Genomic DNA, 18,855 nt, shown 5'->3' on the forward strand with positions numbered 1-18,855 from the left:
AAATCAACAGAGGACAAGAAACCATACGAAAGATACATTAAAGCAAAAAGGGGGCACTGGGCATATCACTTCTACATCGCAGAGGACATGGTCCTGAAGCCTCAATATGGGTGGTGGGGGTACTCGCGGGGGGGGGGTGGGTGGTGGTACTGGGTTGTCTGTGGGTAGGGTGCTGGGGGGTGTTTGGGGGGGGAAAAAGAAAATAACACATGAGTACAAGATGGAAATGAGTTAATTTTGGTCATTGTTTGTCTGTTTTAGTCAGTTTGTGGGGTTAGTGAAGGGAACCCAGGCACAGCTAGATGGCGGGTTGGGCCATCAGGATAGGTACGCTGAATGTAAGGGGGCTGAATTCAGTGGATAAAAGACGGCGGGTGGTGCAGGAACTACGAGCTCTCCTTTGCGATGTAATTTGTCTCCAGGAGACTCAAATAGTATGGTCAAAGCGGCAATTGCTTGAAGAGTTGGGATTTAATCTAACAGCCTGCACTAAATACTCCAGTACGTCCAGAGGTGTTGCAATTTTGGTCAAAGAACATATAGGCAATACAGGTAGAATTTTAACCGATGGGTTGGGTAGGTGGGCAATTGCGGAATGTGTTGTACGTGCCACAGTTTACGGGGCTAATATAGATGAAGCTGCTACTTTAGATTTCCTAAATGTCGAGCTAGCGACTTGGCCCACACCACTAATCCTGTGCGGTGATTTAGATATAAATCTAGCACCTAATATTTTATGCAATGAAAAGTCGAGTTATAGTGGCAGGAAACCGCGTGTCTTCAAAGCGCTGCAGGCGCTAATGATTGCACATGGGTTGGTGGATGTCTGGGCCTTTCTTTAGGGGTGGCGCCTGGGTATACTTTTTTCTCTTTCCCTCATCGGAAATTAGTTCGTTGGATTATTTTTTTGCTCCACAATCACTACTGAATCAGGCTGTTATTCAGGTATACCCAGGAATTATCCCGTTCGGAGTGAGTATCGTCAGCTATGCTGATGAAACACAATTAGTTGTGTCCTTATCCCACCCTAGCCAACAACCTGCGGACTTATTCAACTGTCTGACGCAGATACAAGGTTGGATGAACAGTTCAGCCTTAAAACTGAATGGGTCAAAGACTGACATTCTCCTCCTTGGTCAGAAAGGACTCACCCTCCCCCAGAACATCTGGCCATCCTGTCTGGGCCCGCCACCAGACCCAAAACAGGAAGTAAAAAGTCTGGGTGTGTGGCTCGAAACCGATCTTTCGTTCACCGCGCAAGCAAAAAAAGTAGCCGGGACTTGCTTCGGGCTCCTGAAATCAATGAGAAAGTTCCTGCCCTTACTTCCTTCCTCCTCGCAAAAACTACTAATCCAAGGCCTGATACTATCTAGGCTTGATTATAGCAACTCTATTTACTTGGGCGCCCCTGAGGCAACTCTGAACAAGCTACAGAGAATCCAAAACGTCGCTGCCCGGATCCTCACTAACACTCCTGCCAGAGCTTCGGCCAAACCAGCATTGAAGCTCCTTAACTGGCTCCCAGTGAGGGAGCAAGTGAAATTCAAAGCCCTCTGCCGGGCCCACAAACTGCTGCAAAATCAAGGCCCCCCTATAAAAATGAATTATACCTTATAAAGCCTCAAGATCCCTCCGATCGGACAAGGAGTCTCTTATCATCATCCCCAGATTCAAGAAGGCACGCTCGGGTGGAAGACGCTTCTCGGTCCACACCGCACGCCTCTGGAACGCACTACCCCGTGACCTGAGAACTGAACCAAACTACTTACGATTCAGGAAGCGGCTGAAAACTCATCTTTTCCTCTAAAAACTTTGCCTTCCCTGAACTCTGACTTCCCTCATCCCCCCCCCCTTCTCTTTGCCCACAGACCCGCAGACGTAGAGATCTTAGCACTGGGATACCTCCGGGTGACTACGCGCTTTATACATTTTTTTAATAATAATAATATTAATAATAATAATAATTACATCAGACCATGGGCCGGTAGTTCTCTCAATAACTGGCGTAGTAACAGTCACTAGGCCAAGGGAGTTTTCTTTTATTCGCAAACTATTATTAGAGCAGCAATTTGTTGAATATATGAAGTAATGGATTACCACTTTTTTAATATTAATCGCCGGAGCACTAATATAGGCTGCGTATGGGACAGTTTCAAGGCCGCCTTTAGAGGTGAAGCTCTGAGTTTTAGATTGTATAACCAAAGAAAACAGGCAGCAAAATTCCAAGAGTAATACCAAGAGATGATAAAGGTAGAGGAGTCACTTATGCAGGGCATCCAGGTTGGCAAAGATATAATTGATTTGATCACGGCGGTGGCACGGCTTAAAGCAAGGCTAAATATTAACTGGTCCCAGGAAACTGCCAACATTTTGTTTATCAAACAGCAATTGCATTATGAGAGAGGCAGCTCAACAGATAGATAATATCTTAGATTCGAATGGTCATTCTGTTGAAAATGAAAGTGGTATCTTGGATGTGTTCAGACAGTTTTACGAGGTACTTTATCGAAGAGATGAGTATGACGAGGACAGTGCGGCTACTATCATCTGCCAGTATTGTACGGTAGATCTCCCTTTAGAGGAGACAGAAAGGTTAGATGCTCCCATTTCGCTAGAGGAATTAGAAGTAGCAGTGAACGGGCTGGCTGGGGGCAAGGCAGCAGGTCCAGACAAGTTACCTCTGGAAATTTACAAAACTTTTTTTTCTGTATTAAAGTTAGATCTCCTGGCAACAGTGAGAATGGCTCAGAAAGGCGCTCCCCCTATGTCTTGGAATGAAGCATGCATAGTCGTGTTTCACAAAAAAGATAAACCTGAGAATCTACCCGGCTCATACCGTCCCATCTCGCTTTTGAACGCGGATGGGAAGATTTACTAAAAAATGTTGGCTAACAGGCTATCCTCTGTCATTTCTTCACTAGTTTCTACGACGCAGCTCGGGTTTATCCCGCATCGAAGAATGGCGAATCATGTTAGCCGGGTGATAACTCCCTTCGATTATGTCAGTATAACTCGGGAGCCACTCTGTTTAATTTTTTTAGATGCAGAGAAGGCCTTTGACTGAGTCTCATGGTGCTTTTTATGAGATGTTATGAGGCGTCGGGGCTTTGGGCCAGAGTTTATTACATCACTGCAGACATTATATCGCCAACCTGTGGCCCGTATTTGCACCATGGGACTCGAGTCGGAGGTAGTTCACATTCAAAGGGTTACTAGGCAAGGGTGCCCGTGCTCCCCACTCTTATTTTCATTATACATTGAACCTCTTTTAAAAATGCTTGAATCTAGCACTAGGACTCAACCAATGGCTATACAGACTTACCAGTTTAAGGTCCTCGCATATGCGGATGACGTACTGTCGTTACGCCGAGACCAACCATAGCGATGCAGGAGATCGAACACTTAGCCACAAAGTTTGGGGTGGTTTCTGGCTATAAGCGGAACACAGCCAAAACCCAGCTGCTATGCGCCAATATGTCAAAGTACTCTGATCCGAGGGTATGCCAAGAGGTTACGTACCTGGGTGTCAAGCTTAGGGTCTTAACTGCCCTGGTTAAATCAAATCGGGAGGCTCTTTTGTCGGGGGGAATGAAACAGCTAGACCGGGCTGAATGTCTTCATCTCTCCTTAGTAGGGCAATCTATTAAAAATGATGATACTCCCGAAAATGCTGAATTTTTTTAGATGTGTCCCCTTAGAAATCCCAAAGGCGAGCTTGGCACAGCTCTAAGCTATTTGCATGCGGTTTATGTGGTCTGGGGCAAGGCCATTCGGGCTGGGCGATTGGACATGGTATTACCAAGAAAGTTAGGTGGCTGGTTGGTACCCGACTTCATGCTGTATTACTACGCTTGCATGATTCAAGGTATGAATATTTTGTTAACAGGGGATGGTCCCCTTGATATTGAAGAATGCCCATCCATATATCAGATGCTATTGGGAGTGAAAGCCAAATATTGTTTGTTCTTAGACCTTGATTGGAGTTACTACAAGCGCACTAGATTTAAGGTCATGGGGGCTGCGTATAAAGTGTGGAAAGCGGTAAGAAGTATGTATGGGTTTGAGAAAATTTCCTGATATACCCCACTGGTACCTCAATATTCTTGTCAGCTGATTTGTGGGATCGGGTAGCCCACAATTGGAAATTGAAAGGGAATAAGGGTGGTGGGCGACCTCTACTCTAAAGGCTGTCTTAAATCATTTGAACAATTACGCAAACAGTACCAGCTGCCTAGGGAGAATTTTGCCAACTAATTACAAATTAGGAATTATTTATGAATAGTGGTGGCATTTTTCAAGCTAATCCCCTGATAGAAGGCAATATGAAAGCAGTAAGGATAGGTATGTTATATGGTCATATGTTAAGCACTAAGGCCAACGATATTGCCAAACAAATTTCCAAATGGGGGATTAAACTGGAGAGGCAGGATATACAAATAGAGGTTTCTTTGGATATGGCCAAGCATTTACTTCTCTCTGCAAAGTTATCTGCCCAGCATTTTAAATCACTTTTTAATCTTTACTACACTCCAGATAAGGTCTTAAATGGTCTGGGGATCTAATAGGGAAGTGCTTTCGCTGCGGATACCCATCTGCAGACGATGTTCATATTTTCTTTGGATGTCTGTCTTTAGCTAGTTTATTGACGCAGGTGGAGAAATGTCTATCAGAGATCCTTGGCACCCCTACGCAACTATCTGCTACTCAGATCCTCCTGGGGATAGAGATGGGATCAGCTGCAGTAGGAATATCAAAGCAACATGCCTTCCTAATATTTCTAGCTACAGCTGTAGTCAAATTAACCCCTTCCATGCTCTTGACGGAACGGTTCCGTCATGAGCGTCAGTTGGCCTGTGCTTATGACGGAACCGTTCCGTAATGGTTCCATAGGTTCTTTAGAACCTTCAGCACCGCAGCGGAATCCACGCAGCGCTGAAGGGGTTAAGCATAGCCTCTTTTTGGCTACAACAGGAACCGCCCTCTTTTGAAACATGGAGGACATGTTTTCTTGCTGTATATATTATGGAGTACAGCTTATATGCCCTCAAAGGTTATCTTAAAAAGAAGCTTGGTTGGCAAATCTGGGGCACAGTCTCGCAATACCTTGAGTCTGAAATCTGAAATCCGGTCTTGGCTGGGTCCTCTGATGTTTGTAATATTGTGCTTTATGGTCATAGCTTCACACTGTAATCCATAATTTATGATTTGCTATATTGTCTATTATTTCTCTCTGTGTATCATGGATTTTGTTGTGTTATTAATATTCTTCTCTTACTCTATTCTTTTCCTGTTAATTTGAATGCCTGTAGCATACATTGTACAAGATTGACTCATTCCTACTGACTCATGTATTTTGCAAAAAAAAAAGCAAATATAATTACTTGTACAAGCAAAACTTACTACAAAACAGCAAACAATGAAAATAAAGTCCTTTATCACATGGAATTGGCAGATACAACTGGCAGCATAAAAGCCACTTGCTACAATTTAGATTACTTTCAATTGGCAAAAGAAACAAATTGAATTTTACTACAGAATATTGTTTTCAACAATTATTCTATCCTTATTACCAAACACATCAAAATTACAAGAATATCAGCAATAACATTACCCAATGTAATTGAACAAGAGGCAAAATGTATCTTACAACCACCAGCTCCACCATCTTCGCCAATAAAAGTTGTCAAAGAGTAAAACTAAAAACTATGATGACAGTCTGTGGAACAATAATAAAAGTAAGTCAAATGATATAATTTATTAATTTAAAAATAAACTTCACAGCAAAAAATACTAATTATCATCACAAATGTTACATTACACTTTAATTAAATTACTGTATTAAAAATAGAAAAATTACATTCTATAACTACATAAATTGCTACAACAGCAAAGTAACAAAAACGTATATCACACATCCCACTACTTCTCTATATCACATTCTATTAGTTAGAAAAAATGAATACTTTACTATTAACTCTTTTTTCATATCTTCATTCCAAAACGTATCTGCCAGCAATATATTAAGTTAGTAACACAATACATATTACACTAGCAAAACAACACACAAAAACAAATCACATTCATAAATTGCACATTATTGTAACACATTTAACTAACACCTTATGTAAAAAAACAAATACTTACCACTTGGACTTTTATTACTATGTATCATAATTATATCAAACTCATACTGTCTACTTTTCCCCATTACAACTACATTTGGTAAACTAATTTACACTTCTAGATACTTTAAAAATTTTCAATACTATTCTCTCACAATTTAAAACAAAAATCATAGGTTTTATTAATGTTAAAAAACAAATATATTATCATAATAATACACCATTACATCTTTTTCAGGAAGAAGACATCAAACATATATTTGTTGGAGGACAAGAAACAAAACAAAAATCAATTACTATAAAAGACAGTACAGACATCATGAAAATAACTTTATGGAGAAAAGCTACAGATTTCCCCAAAACAATTGGTGAATATATCAAAATTATGCATGTAACTGTACGTGTTTTTATAATGAGAAGATTCTAAATACCACAGGACACAGTATATTGCAAGTAAGTAAATATTTGTTTTACATAAAACACATAAAAACAACTCAAAGTAATGAAAGCAATTCACATATATTTCAAACAAAATCACAGCGCACAGTTTAATATGCTACTATAATACTAATGTTTTCTAATTCTGTTTTCACAGCCTACAGAAGCACTCCAGAAACAATACCTATACAAATGTATGGAATAAAAAAAACAACACAAGAAACTGCAGCAGTTACAGCACAAGTATTATATACAGAAGGATTCCAATCAATGGACATCAGTAACCAAATTTTAATGGATTGATTCCTACTTACTCCATTGACAGAAGACTTGGCAGAAGAAATGATGGAGCATTTACCTGCAACATGTGAATTTATATACACTAATGGATGTATTAAACAAATTCTACAAGAACTACCAAATGTAATAAAAAACATTACAAATATTGTAACATCGACAAAATATTTTAAAGTTTGTACATAGATACCTAAATGCTTTAAACATTCTTGACTTTTTGGGAACTTTAATAACCTGTATATAAAAATATACCTATAGAGCATTTGTTTTCAAGGTTTAAATGCTTCACTGCCAAAATAAAAGTGTAAAATTCCAAAATGATATCTATTACACTGTTTAAAAATGCTGCTACAAAAATATGTTTTGAACATTTTTTTGAACTTACATTTGTAATAAGTATTATATTAGTAAGTCAAGCAAACAGATATACAATTCCTAAGGAAGGGGATGGGAGGGTCAAGGGGACCAGGAGACAAGGTAAGAGATGGAACAAGTAAGGGGGCAGAGCTCCCATAAGGAGCGAGTGCCCTCACACTCGCCGAGGAGTGTCATGCTTCATCATAGGACAGCTCCTCGTTGGGCCGACACTACAAATTACAGCAAGCGCTGCAATGGGGCTCTTTGCCAAAGGTCTTCTGTGTTATATGCCAGGAGGCCCTACGTGCTGAGGTGGAGGGACTAACACATAGTAAGTACAGTCAGTGCAGTGAGTGTGTTCAAAATACCTATAAGTGTCCTTTTAAAACTTTAATACCTGGACACTAATGCAGATTTATTTTGCTTTGCCAACCACAATTTTTAATCATAGCAAATATCCAGTTTTTAAAGGTTCACAAGGACACTCATATCTATGTTTAACACACTCACTGCACACACTCTACTCACTTTTCGTTGCCCCTTCCACCTCATCACAAAGGGCCTCCCGGATTACAAAACAGAAAAACTTCGGCAAAGTGACCCCCTGCGAGGAGCTTTCTGCATTGCAGTGTCAAACCAACAAAGAGCTCATTATAATAAAGATTAACACCTCTCAGTGTGTGTAAAGACCCTTGCTACTTATTAAACATCTCACCCCTTCCTTGTTTCTTCTCTTACATGGTCTTTCACACCTCCCTGACCCTCCCATCCCCTTCCTTAGAAATTGCATATCTCTTTGTTTGACTTACACATTTAAAGGCTTGTATGTTGGACCTTGATCCTAAAAAGCCCTTGTTCCTCCAATTATGTATAAGTATTATATAATTATTACACAATATATTCAACATTTAATTAGAGTAAAAAAATGTTTTACCTGTATATATTATTTACTGTTTAACTGCATAAAATGTAAAAATACAATACATAAGTATGCTGTGTTAATAAAAAAACTTTTAACTATCTAAAATATTAGCTGTATTGCATCATACACTACTTTTGCATATCAAAAAATTCACATTATATTAATAATTTATATTAGAAAATACAACACTGAACTTGTCTAAATGGTGAAAATGATTGGCATTGCCAATGCTTGACATACTTCCAAATGCTACCCTCATTCTCCCTTCCTATTTCACTTTTTATTCACCGCGATTCCATCTAACTGTGGTTGCCCACAACAAGTGCTGTTTCGCTTTTATTCAATCTTCAGTTCAGTTTGCTAAATGTATTATTTCTCCCTAGGCGTAAGCTTTGATGTCATAATATATCTCCCAGTACATGGGGTTTTTATTTGTTGGGTACTAGACTTAAATCACCCTGGACTGGCTAGCTTTTCCTCTCTTACTTTCCTGATGCTTCCTTATTTTAAAAAGCTCTGCTTCGAATTTCTCTTATTCACCTTCCCAATAAGTTATCCACATAAATATAAAATGATTTGCAAAAATACACTGTATACATTTTAGTACAATGAAATAGTGAAATATTACAATATTTAGTTTTTCAAATGATTTATTTCAACTTATGTAAAATGTTCGAATGATTCTTACCTTTCCTTTCGTAAAAATATCTATTTCTTCTGTGTTGAATGCTACCAAGGCCATATTCAGAGTGAATGCTCCTCTCATTCCACCCCAAACAACAATAGCACCAGCACGCCAATTAAATCCATACCCCATGCGGCGCAGCCAAAAACTGAGCACGGTAATAACTACAAGCCTGAGCAAATAAAAACAAGAGAAAAAAAACATACATGCGATTAATCTGACAACAATAGCACAGCACTGTCTCAAGTAATAAGTTAATTAAGAAACATAACATGTATATCACTGTAATTTTGAGAATATAATGGTTAAAGAATGGGAGACAGTTTAATGTTTTGACAAAGAATTCAGAAACATACTTGTCAGAAAATATTCCTTGGGAAGACAACACATAAGTTGTAAGGCAGCAGCTATGAACTCAAAACAACAAGCACGGGCAAAACCAACAGAGTGCACTATTTTCCAAGAGAACATTTGCATGTCCTTGAATAGTTGCAGTCAGCACTTTCTAGATGCAGGCTGCAATAACTTGTGAATTTCGATTTGTCAAACAGCATGACAAAAAGATGTGGTTACTTTTAAACTGTTGTATATCTAACTCTGATCCCCTTAAAAGAGTACATTTAAAATTAATTTTAGAAATACTTATAAAATTGAACAGCACTGATTCAATGAATGAGTTAATAGTATTACACCTGACACCCACCCCCATTCCCTCACCAACAGCACCAAGAACCTCAGAATCATTATCTACAGCAAACTTGATATGGCCACCCAAGTCAAAATTCTTCGATTCTCTGTAGATGGTGAGGAAGATTTTTCAAATGGCTCCCAATCAACACCCTGAAAGCCCTCATGCACACCCTTTATCAGCAGGCAAGCTGGACTACGGGAATGCCGTCTATGCCAGGACCAACCCATAAAGCTGCAGACCATCCAGAACTAAGCAGCCAGAATCACTCTTAACCTCCCACACCGTACTCACTTCAAACCACACCTGAAGGAGCTCACCAGGCTTGCTATACATAAAGAGCACAATTCAAAATCCTCACCCACACTTTCAAGGTACTACATAACACTGGCCAAGCATACCTCAACAATCACATCTGCTTTCACAAATATTCCAGATACCTCAACTCCTCCAGACATCGGTCGGTGCGATGGCCTATTTATGTGGTTGGTAAATTACACCAGAATTATCAACTTATTGTGATATGTAGCTCGAGGATTGCTGGCTTGAATGGAGGTACAAGTCAAATGTATGGCGAATGTGGTTTTGACAGTCTCGGAGCCTCTGCTATGGCTGCATCGGCAGTTGTGGCTACTTATCGTGCATCATAATTGAGAGAATGGAACGTTGATTCTTCACAAAAGAGCTGACTCCTTTGTAAGCCTTTCTCAAGTAACAAATTATTTGGTGAAGAACTTGAAGAGGTTTTATGTCAATCCTATAAGAATCAAAACCTTACATAGCCTTTCAGATATAGGCATAAGGATTTTAACAAAGGAAGAAGCGGTTCGTGACAAGAACAGTTTCAGCGTAGATGACAATGAATGATTCTTTCCTTCAGTCCTCTGGAGAAAGGGATGACCCAAAAAACTATTGACTATGCAAGGCTCTAGAAGAACCAGGGTTTGTTAGTTTATTGTTTAGTAACTTTTTCAATCAAAGGATCTCCATAATATCAGACAAATGGGTACTGCATATTGTGTCTGTAGAATGAAATAAACAATTTCTCCAGTTTCTCCCAAGTCTAGTTTTGTTCCTAATCTCCTTCCATTCAATCCAACCAAGAAAAATGCAATGATGGACAGTATTCTGGCATTAGTTCAAACAACCTATAATTCAAGTTTCTCCAGAACAACAGGGGTTCGGCTTGTACGGAAGAGTGTTTCTAAACCAGAAGTCATATGGAGTATTCCAGATGAATATAGGCTTAAAAAGCTCAACCATCACATTCCCACAGTTCATTCCAAGATGAGTTCTCGATAAAGATTATTTACTTGGTAACCTAACAGTATCTCAGATTCTATGTGGGTGAAGAACATTGCCAATTTTGTGTACTTCCTTTTGGGTTGAAAACTGCTCCAAGACTTTTTGTGAAAGCTTTGGCGCCTGTGATTGCACTTTTTTATGACAGGGGGTTAGAAATGTACCCTTATCTTGGTGATCTTTTAATCTAGGCTCTATCTTTCTTTCCATCATGGAGCTATACTGAGGAAGTTTGTTGAGATTGAGAGATGTGAGGAAATTGGCTGTATTATATGGTGTGGTTGTGAAACCGCATCATATAACACACTTACAACCTCTGAGGGCCCTTGGACTTTGTCGATCAAACCGTCATATCAATCCTGGGTAGCTATGGCACTGAGCTGCAAGGCTTACACAGAGGACACGTGCAATGAATTTAAACACCACCCAAAACATTGAAGAAAAAATCAGCACAACACTCAACAAATCTGACACCAATATATACAAATAGAGTGTATTTTTATAAGGATTTAGACACTAGACTGAAAAATCCAAAGATATAGATATATTAAAAGTAATATTAAATCAAATCAATTTCATTCAACCATGAGCAAGTCTTGGCAAAATCAATGAATTGGACACTTTGAAACTTTTTTCAAGGAAATCTTAGGTAAGTGTCCATGAGCTTGGTTAGAAGCCCTAGGGTTGGCAAACTCTGACAATGAGCTAGTAAAGGGAACCAGCAAAGTACTCCAGCAGTTCCAGATACTTTATCCGTGTTGCACTGGATTTCAATGGAGTGATCCTGAAGCAAGGGATGAAGGATGCTAAAGATGCTATAAGGATGGTGTGGAAGCGATGTAGTCGATGGGGGTCTTTCTGCTGGGATTACTTGGTCCACGAAGATGGCGGGGTCCTGGTTGCAGGACTGACGTCCCACAAAGCTCTCTCTGAAGTCCAGTTGTCGCTTGACTACATGTCACTCATTGTCGTGGTCACAGGCCAATCCTTCCTGAGTCGATAACTCACCTTCTGAGGATCTCCGCAACTCTCCGCCAGCACTCCCAGGCTCAGCTAACTCAGGTGCAACTCTGTTCATTAGGTCTTGGCCATCAATGCTGCACAGTGGCGGTGGTCGTGGCTTGAAGACTTTGAGCTACCAAGTTGCCTCAGCAGGCTTCTTCACCTGTTGTGGTCCTATGCTGCCAACAGGAGGCTAGATATATGGTCCTTGGAGTTCTCCTGGGTTGACTGGGCTTTTCCTTGTGCAGGACATGGCAGGCACAGTCCCTCTCTTCGCTAACCACCAGGTGCAGCAGGTGCAGTCCTCATCGGTGCAGCTTCACTTTGATGGTCCCTCAGAGCAGCAGGGCAGTCCTCTTTTGGTACTTCTTCCAAGTCGGTCGAGGGTTGAGGCCTGAGTGCCCCCTTTTTGCTCGGAAAGTGCCCTCACAGAAGGATGTGGTTGGTAGCCAATGGGCTACTGGGTTCCATCCCACCTGGTGACCACTTCCTGTGGAGTGTGGCATCTGGCTATCCCATAGTGCACCATTCTGCTCACTCCCAAGGTGGTGAGACACATCTCTCTGTATTCAAATGTCCATAGCCCACCCCCAGGGTGTGGCTTACTCAGGGCGACTTACTGCTCGGGAAACTGGTTTGGCAACTGGTTTCCTCTCTCTGCATCTCATGCCAGCCTGTCTAGCTCTCCCTGGTGTTACACCTTGGCCCCCTTGCTTTTTGGGGCTAGGAGGTGACACCTCCTAGCCCAGTAATTCTGCATTGTTCCCCTTCCTGAGAATCGTTATCATTTCCCTCCAGGAGGGTAGAAAGTAGGCATGGGCGGAAAATCCGTTCCGCTCGCGGATTTTGCGGATTTTCGGGAAATCCGCAATCCGCGAGATTTGCGAATTTCCCGCAAAATCCGCAAATCCGCGAGCAGCGGATTTTGCTTGCACTGCTCGCACTGTTCGCGTGAGTTCGCGCCCCGCGAATAAGTGCAAAATTGCAGAAATACGATCTTAGCAAAACTGAAAGTAACTACTTACCAGATTCAAAAGTTCAGGCTCATCATTAGTAGCCATTTCCTGTAGTGCTTCCTGAGGGGCCCCTCCAGAGTTCAGTTGCCAGTTGAAACTATTATGTGACCCTGCTCTGAACCTCAGAATAGTTACACATATGCCACAAATGTCCTGAATTACAGCTAAGGGAGACAAGCAGGAGCCAGGCTGGAAGTTAAAATCCATTAATCAGCCCCTAATTCATTATTGTCAGTTGGGGCAGGGCAGGTGTTGTAACTAATTTTGCAACAATGAAAGCACTTAGCAAGTGCAAAAGATCACTAATCAGGGCGCACTAAGGAAGCAGGTGCCAGCTAAAAAAATATTCTGTGACACATTAATCAGCCCCAAATTAATTCAGGTCACTTGAGGCAGGGAAGGTGTGCTTTGCTTTGCCGAAAATAATGTACACTGGACAACCAGAGGGTGTGGTGACGAAACAGAGGGTGGCATGGGTGGGCCAGAGGGTGGCATGAGTAGTCAGAGAGTGGCAGTGGTGACAGAGAGTGGCAGTGATGAAGAAGAGTGTCCCAAACAGGCTGGACACGTAGCAACAACAAGTTCGCAAAACTTGCGACCCGACAGGTAAGTTCGCAAATTGCGAAATTGTAAAAACCCTCGCGAACTGGCAGAAACACGGGCGAACACAAAAAAAAAAAAAATCCGCAAATTCGCGGGAATTCGCGGATTTTGCGGATTGCGAATCCGCAAATCCGCAAAATTCGCGAACGCGAGATCCGCAAAATTCGCCCATGCTTAGTAGAAAGCTGTCTTGTGGATCAGGCTCCATGAGTGCCCGGGAAGGCACCTGAGTTTTAAAGTCAACAAAGTGGCAGCATTTCTAAAGTTGCACACTGCAACAAGTTACATGAATTGCAACTTGAGATACAAGCCAAGTAATGCTTAAAGTAATGAGTTGTTTGATACCTTGCAGTGCCCACTTTGGTCACACCATTCAGGAGTTAGAACAGCTGAGGGGTCAGCTTGTAAACCTGTAAACCTTAGCTGTCGCTTCTCCACAGATCAAGGATTCCATCTTAGTGATCAGGACGGGCAATATCATAGCGAAAACTTAAATGAACCACCAGTTTGGGACAAAATGACAGTCTGTACACCAGATCGCTCTAGAGATAATATCTTAGGGTTGAAAGGAATCTTCTATCTTTAAGAGCAGTTCACACCGTAGGTTTCAAGCAGACAGATTTTTCCCTCCTCTCAGGGTTGCATTCTCAATCGCTAAGTCTTTTGTGCTATATCTTAGGTGTCCCAGTTCTAGAATGATCTATTTGCATATCAATCCAAATTGCAAGTCCCACTGTTCTTTTTGAGTTCATCAAGCAAGCAGTCTCTGGGAGTCAATGTACTTCTACATCCTTGGGAAAATTCTCTTCTGTATATCTTCCCTCTGTTCTCTCTAATTAGGTAGATTAATTAGGTAGATTTTGCAGAGTTCAGAGGAGGATATGGATTTGAATCTACTTGTCAATTCTGGGGATCATCGAACAACTGGTCCTCCACCCACTAGACCATTTTCCCCTCTGGTCTGAAAAATGAATAGCACAATTATAAAGGTAGGAGAAGGAGTATGATATTCAAGACACCCAACGAGGTAATTCCTCATAAACTGAAATAACATTTATTCTTCTTATTTAATAAGAGAAGAATTTTTAAATACGTTTTGGTCTTCTAGTCCTTCTCTTCCCACCTCTTTTCCCTCTCTTGCTAGTCTCCCATGATTGTTTCTCCATTCCCTGTTCAAAGTATTCTCTACAAGTCTAATTATTTTAGTTGTTCTAAAAAAGTATGTGGCCTGCCATTATTGGTTAGGGAGGTTCCCCAACCGATATCATACACTTCTACATTGAGAGTTACATGGTTTTTCAACTGTGGTTGCTAATTTTGGAACATTTCACTATATTGCAGCCTTTTCCCACAACATGACAAGTCACTGGTACATCTGGTTTGGGGATAATATAGACATGAAGATTATATGTAGTATACCATTTTGAATGGTGTTTTATATAGTGGGATTGTAGAACTCATTGCACTATACCTCTGAACACAGACTGGGTTGATGAGGAGTTGATATGCTAAAATGTCGAGCCACCGTCAAGACCAGCCTTTCCACAGGTGAGGATTTCAAATGTTGCCAGTACTTGTATTAATATATAGGATATTTTTTATTTTCATTTCTGAACATAATCAGGCAATTGGATCGCAGTTGCTTTAAGTCTGGGTTATAAAAATGATTTTGCAGTATACTTTTTTGAATGGTGGTTTAGATAATGGGGATGGAGAACCTCTGAACATAGACTAAGTCAATTAGGAGCTGATAAGGCAAGGGATGGGACCATGGTTCAAAAGCTGGCTTTTTTCACAGGTGAGGTTTTACAATATTGCCAGTATTTGTATTTATATTTTCGATGCCCTTGATTTTCATTTCCGTACACAATGAGGTCATTGGATTTAATTTTTTTTAGGTTTCTGTTACATTAATAATTTTCTATCCAATTGATACATTATCATGGACGCTGTGAAACAGATCTGTGAACATGGAGCTAGTTGATAAGGAGGTCATATGATATAGGATGTGACCAAGGTTTGATATTGGATGTTTTCTCTTTGTGAACCCTATTTAAGGGATATTTTAGATATTGTGAGTATTACTTACAAGTAATTATCACAATATATTTTTTTATTTGGACATATTTCTTTTTCCCAATCTGAACATCAAATGTACGACGAAATAGGAAGCAATTTAGTTGATATTGCCAGTCGTATCAAGGTTGCATTCCTGTTTTTAGTTGGTTGGGAACTCAGTTCATAGCAAGGATAGCCTCATGACAATGCAAACGTGGAATGGTCAATTTTAAATTTTGAATAACCAGTAACGTGTTTGTCAAAAAGTATTATCAGGTGCTTAATGCGGGATACTGCTTGTTAGACCTTGCACCTTGGCTTGGGTCTCCCTTCCATTTTTGCTGTTGCCTCATGCGTTTTTGCTGGTGTTAGATGCTTTGGGCACTGTGCCACTGCTGTCCAGTGCCACAGTGCAAGTGCTCCCTATTGTAAATTGATGTATGGATTCGTGATTCCATAATTGGCTGGTTTGGTGCCCAGGGCTTGTAAATCAAATGCTGCTAGTAGGCTTGCAGCACTGGTTGTGCCACCCACAGAAGCAGCCTGTAAAAGTGTGTCTCAGGTCTGCCATTGAAGAGCCTGTGTGCAGTCTGGTACTGCCATATTGACTGGGCAAGGCACCCACTTGCCAGTCTCCAAACCTTCCCTTTTCTTCATGTCAGACACAGCTATGGTAGGTCCAAGGGCAAAATGCATTGTAAGTATAAGGTAGGACAAGCCCTGATGTGTGTGGCATGTCCTAATAGTCCTAATAGTAAATTCCGGCCATTTTCATGTTTCACTATTGCAAGGCTACTTTTTCCCCATAGGCCAGAATGGGCAGTTTGATTGTTACATCCCATATTCCTAACTGACTCAGGGAACTAGGTATAAATACGAGTTTAGTATGCCTGAACTCAGAAGGATAAAAGACATATTTTAGTGAAGTTGGTTTTAACATTCTTTTAGAGAGTAGGTATTTTCTTGTCTAACTATCGAATCCTGCCTCTGCTAGGTTGTGTATTCCTTGTCTGGAGTTTGAGTGATAGGGGCTGGGGGATTCCAGGAGACAGGGTGAGTCAGATCAGTGCTGAATAGAGAGATCTGCATCTAGATGGGAGGAAGTTGCACCTGGGACCTGAATAGGACTGTGCTTCCCTCCACAATGCTAGCTCCACCTCCTGTGGTGTGTCTGATGTCTCTGCCCTGCACTGTGAAAGGAAAGTAGGAGTCATGTCAAAACAGTGCTCCAGGACTGACCAGAACTAGTTTGGACTAGGCCAAAGCCTCTCTGCCTTCAGAGAACAAAGAGAAACTGTGTATAAAAAAGGGGACCCAAACCCCAGAATGTTAGATCACTTTGGACAACAAGAAGAAACCTTTGCTGAGTAGTGGAACCAGAGAGACTGAGATAAGACACTAAGCTGAAGTGCTGATTGGGGGATTTGCCTGCAATGGTTGCCTGACTGCCAAAGAAAGGAGAGAGGAACTTTGTGTGAACTTTCATCAACTTGTAAGGATCTCCAAGGGCTTGAGAAAAGAGCTTGCCTCCTGCTGAAGTCTCAGGGACAACAGAGTTCACCCACAAGCTCCCCAAGAGTTCTTTGTAAGTGCCTGCAGTTGCGCTGGACTTTTTGAGGAACTGCTCATTGCAAGGAGCTGGTAGCGCGACTCATGAGCAAGAAGCGTGACGCCGAACTGACGCTGCTGCTTCACAACGCGAGAGCACCTTGTATCGCCGGAGAAGAGGATCGGCATTGCAGCAGATGTCGCTACATCACCGGGAAGCGTATCGCAGGGCCTTTCGCAGCCCCCTAGATCCGCTGAGTCATTGCAGGGCCCCTGATGCGCCTCGCATCCCAGGAGAAGAGGATCGACATCGCAGCAGATGCCGCCGCATCACCGGGAACCGTGTCGCAGTGCCTGTCATGGTCCGCATCAAGAAGAAGACAACATCTTTATTTCTTTGCACCAAAACTTCATCGCATCACAGCGTTGCTCGCCGCATCAAAACGGAAGCGTAGTAAGAGACCAACGCATCATCTCCCTCGCAGAGAAGAACCGACACATCACCGTCCCTAGGCAGCAGTAGGGAACTGACGCATTACCTTCCCTGCAACACTTTTGTTGTTTTGCATTAAGCATCCTAAGGTACATTGACTCAAAGTATCGCATTTTAAGATCTAAGGAGAACTAAGCCAATTCCTCCATTTTAAGTACAGTATTGTGGATTGTTGTCATATGTGGTCTTGTGTTAAATCTATATAAAAGATACTTATTTTTAATATACAACTTGTGTGGTGTCCATCTGTAATGTTGTCACGATTACTTTGTGTTCACAAATGCTTTACACACTGCCTCTGAGATAAGCCTGTCTGCTTGTGCCAAGCTACCAAGGGGGTGAGCAGGGGTTATTTTAGGAGTGTATCCCCTTACCCTTACTAGATGCAAGGGTCCCTATTTGTCACAGGTACCTACCTATGCCAACTAGAGACCCACAAATCTAACACTGGTTTTTAAGAGGCTTGGTTTTCTGAGTCAGGGTTGCATCTTCCGTTCTGCTCTGCTATTGTGCTTTGGAAATGCAGGTAAATAGATTGATAATTAATCAGGTTCTACATTCATGAGGCGGAATATTTTATTTCTTTATATATTCTTATTGGTCTCTCCTTTACAGGTTTAGAAACCAGGGATGAATAATCTTAAAAAATTAGCTTACCTATAATCCTGACTGGGGGTATTAGAATTTGTAGACGGTAAGCACATTCATAGCAACATGGGGACAGATTCACAGAGGTTTAGAGTTTGGTTAGTGTTACTTTTTAATGTACACCTGATGCTAAATCTTTTGGGGGTGTTATGGAAAAATAATGTAAAGCAGCGCAAAACGGGGCTTTACATGGGCGGTACATGGGCTTTCCCATGCAACCACCCATGTTTTTTTATGCAAACCCTATCTACTAACATTAGTAGACAATGTTTAGTGCCAGAAATTAACACAGCTAAAAAAAGGCATTAAAAAGAGGAATGTTTTCATTTCTCTTTGCTTTTTTTCAGACTTTGCATGTGTGCTGCACTGCACACATACAAAGTAGAAAAATGATTTAAACTTGTCTAGCCATAGTATTGTGTACAGGAACGACACTCTTCCTGTACAAAACCTATAAATAGTAGACTCCGGCACTATAGTAGACTCCTAGCACTATGGCGCTGTTGCTAGGGAGAGGGTAGGAGAGAGCCATATCACTGTGAGTATGGCGCTCTCCTCTCTACCTGTCATGCAATGCAGCACATGCTCTTTGGGTGCTGCGCTGCATGACATCTTTGTGAATCTGGGCCATGGTGTTGAATGACTAAATGTCATACAGCGACGATGACCCTTCAGT

At 41.3% G+C, this 18,855-nt stretch overlaps 1 protein-coding gene across 1 annotated transcript in view; it reads right to left on the minus strand.

The window, feature by feature from the left end:
* Window positions 1–18,855, minus strand: part of LOC147733265 (sperm-specific sodium:proton exchanger-like) — a 4,638,748-nt gene that overhangs the window by 2,926,114 nt on the left and 1,693,779 nt on the right. Inside the window, exon 6 of the mRNA XM_086958943.1 lies at window positions 8,825–8,993. Within this exon, the coding sequence (XP_086815069.1) occupies window positions 8,825–8,993 (169 nt within the window). The remainder of the gene's footprint in view (window positions 1–8,824; window positions 8,994–18,855) is intronic.

The sequence above is a fragment of the Lissotriton vulgaris genome, chromosome 2_1, assembly GCF_964263255.1.
Source record: "Lissotriton vulgaris chromosome 2_1, aLisVul1.2, whole genome shotgun sequence".
NCBI classification, from domain to species: domain Eukaryota; kingdom Metazoa; phylum Chordata; class Amphibia; order Caudata; family Salamandridae; genus Lissotriton; species Lissotriton vulgaris.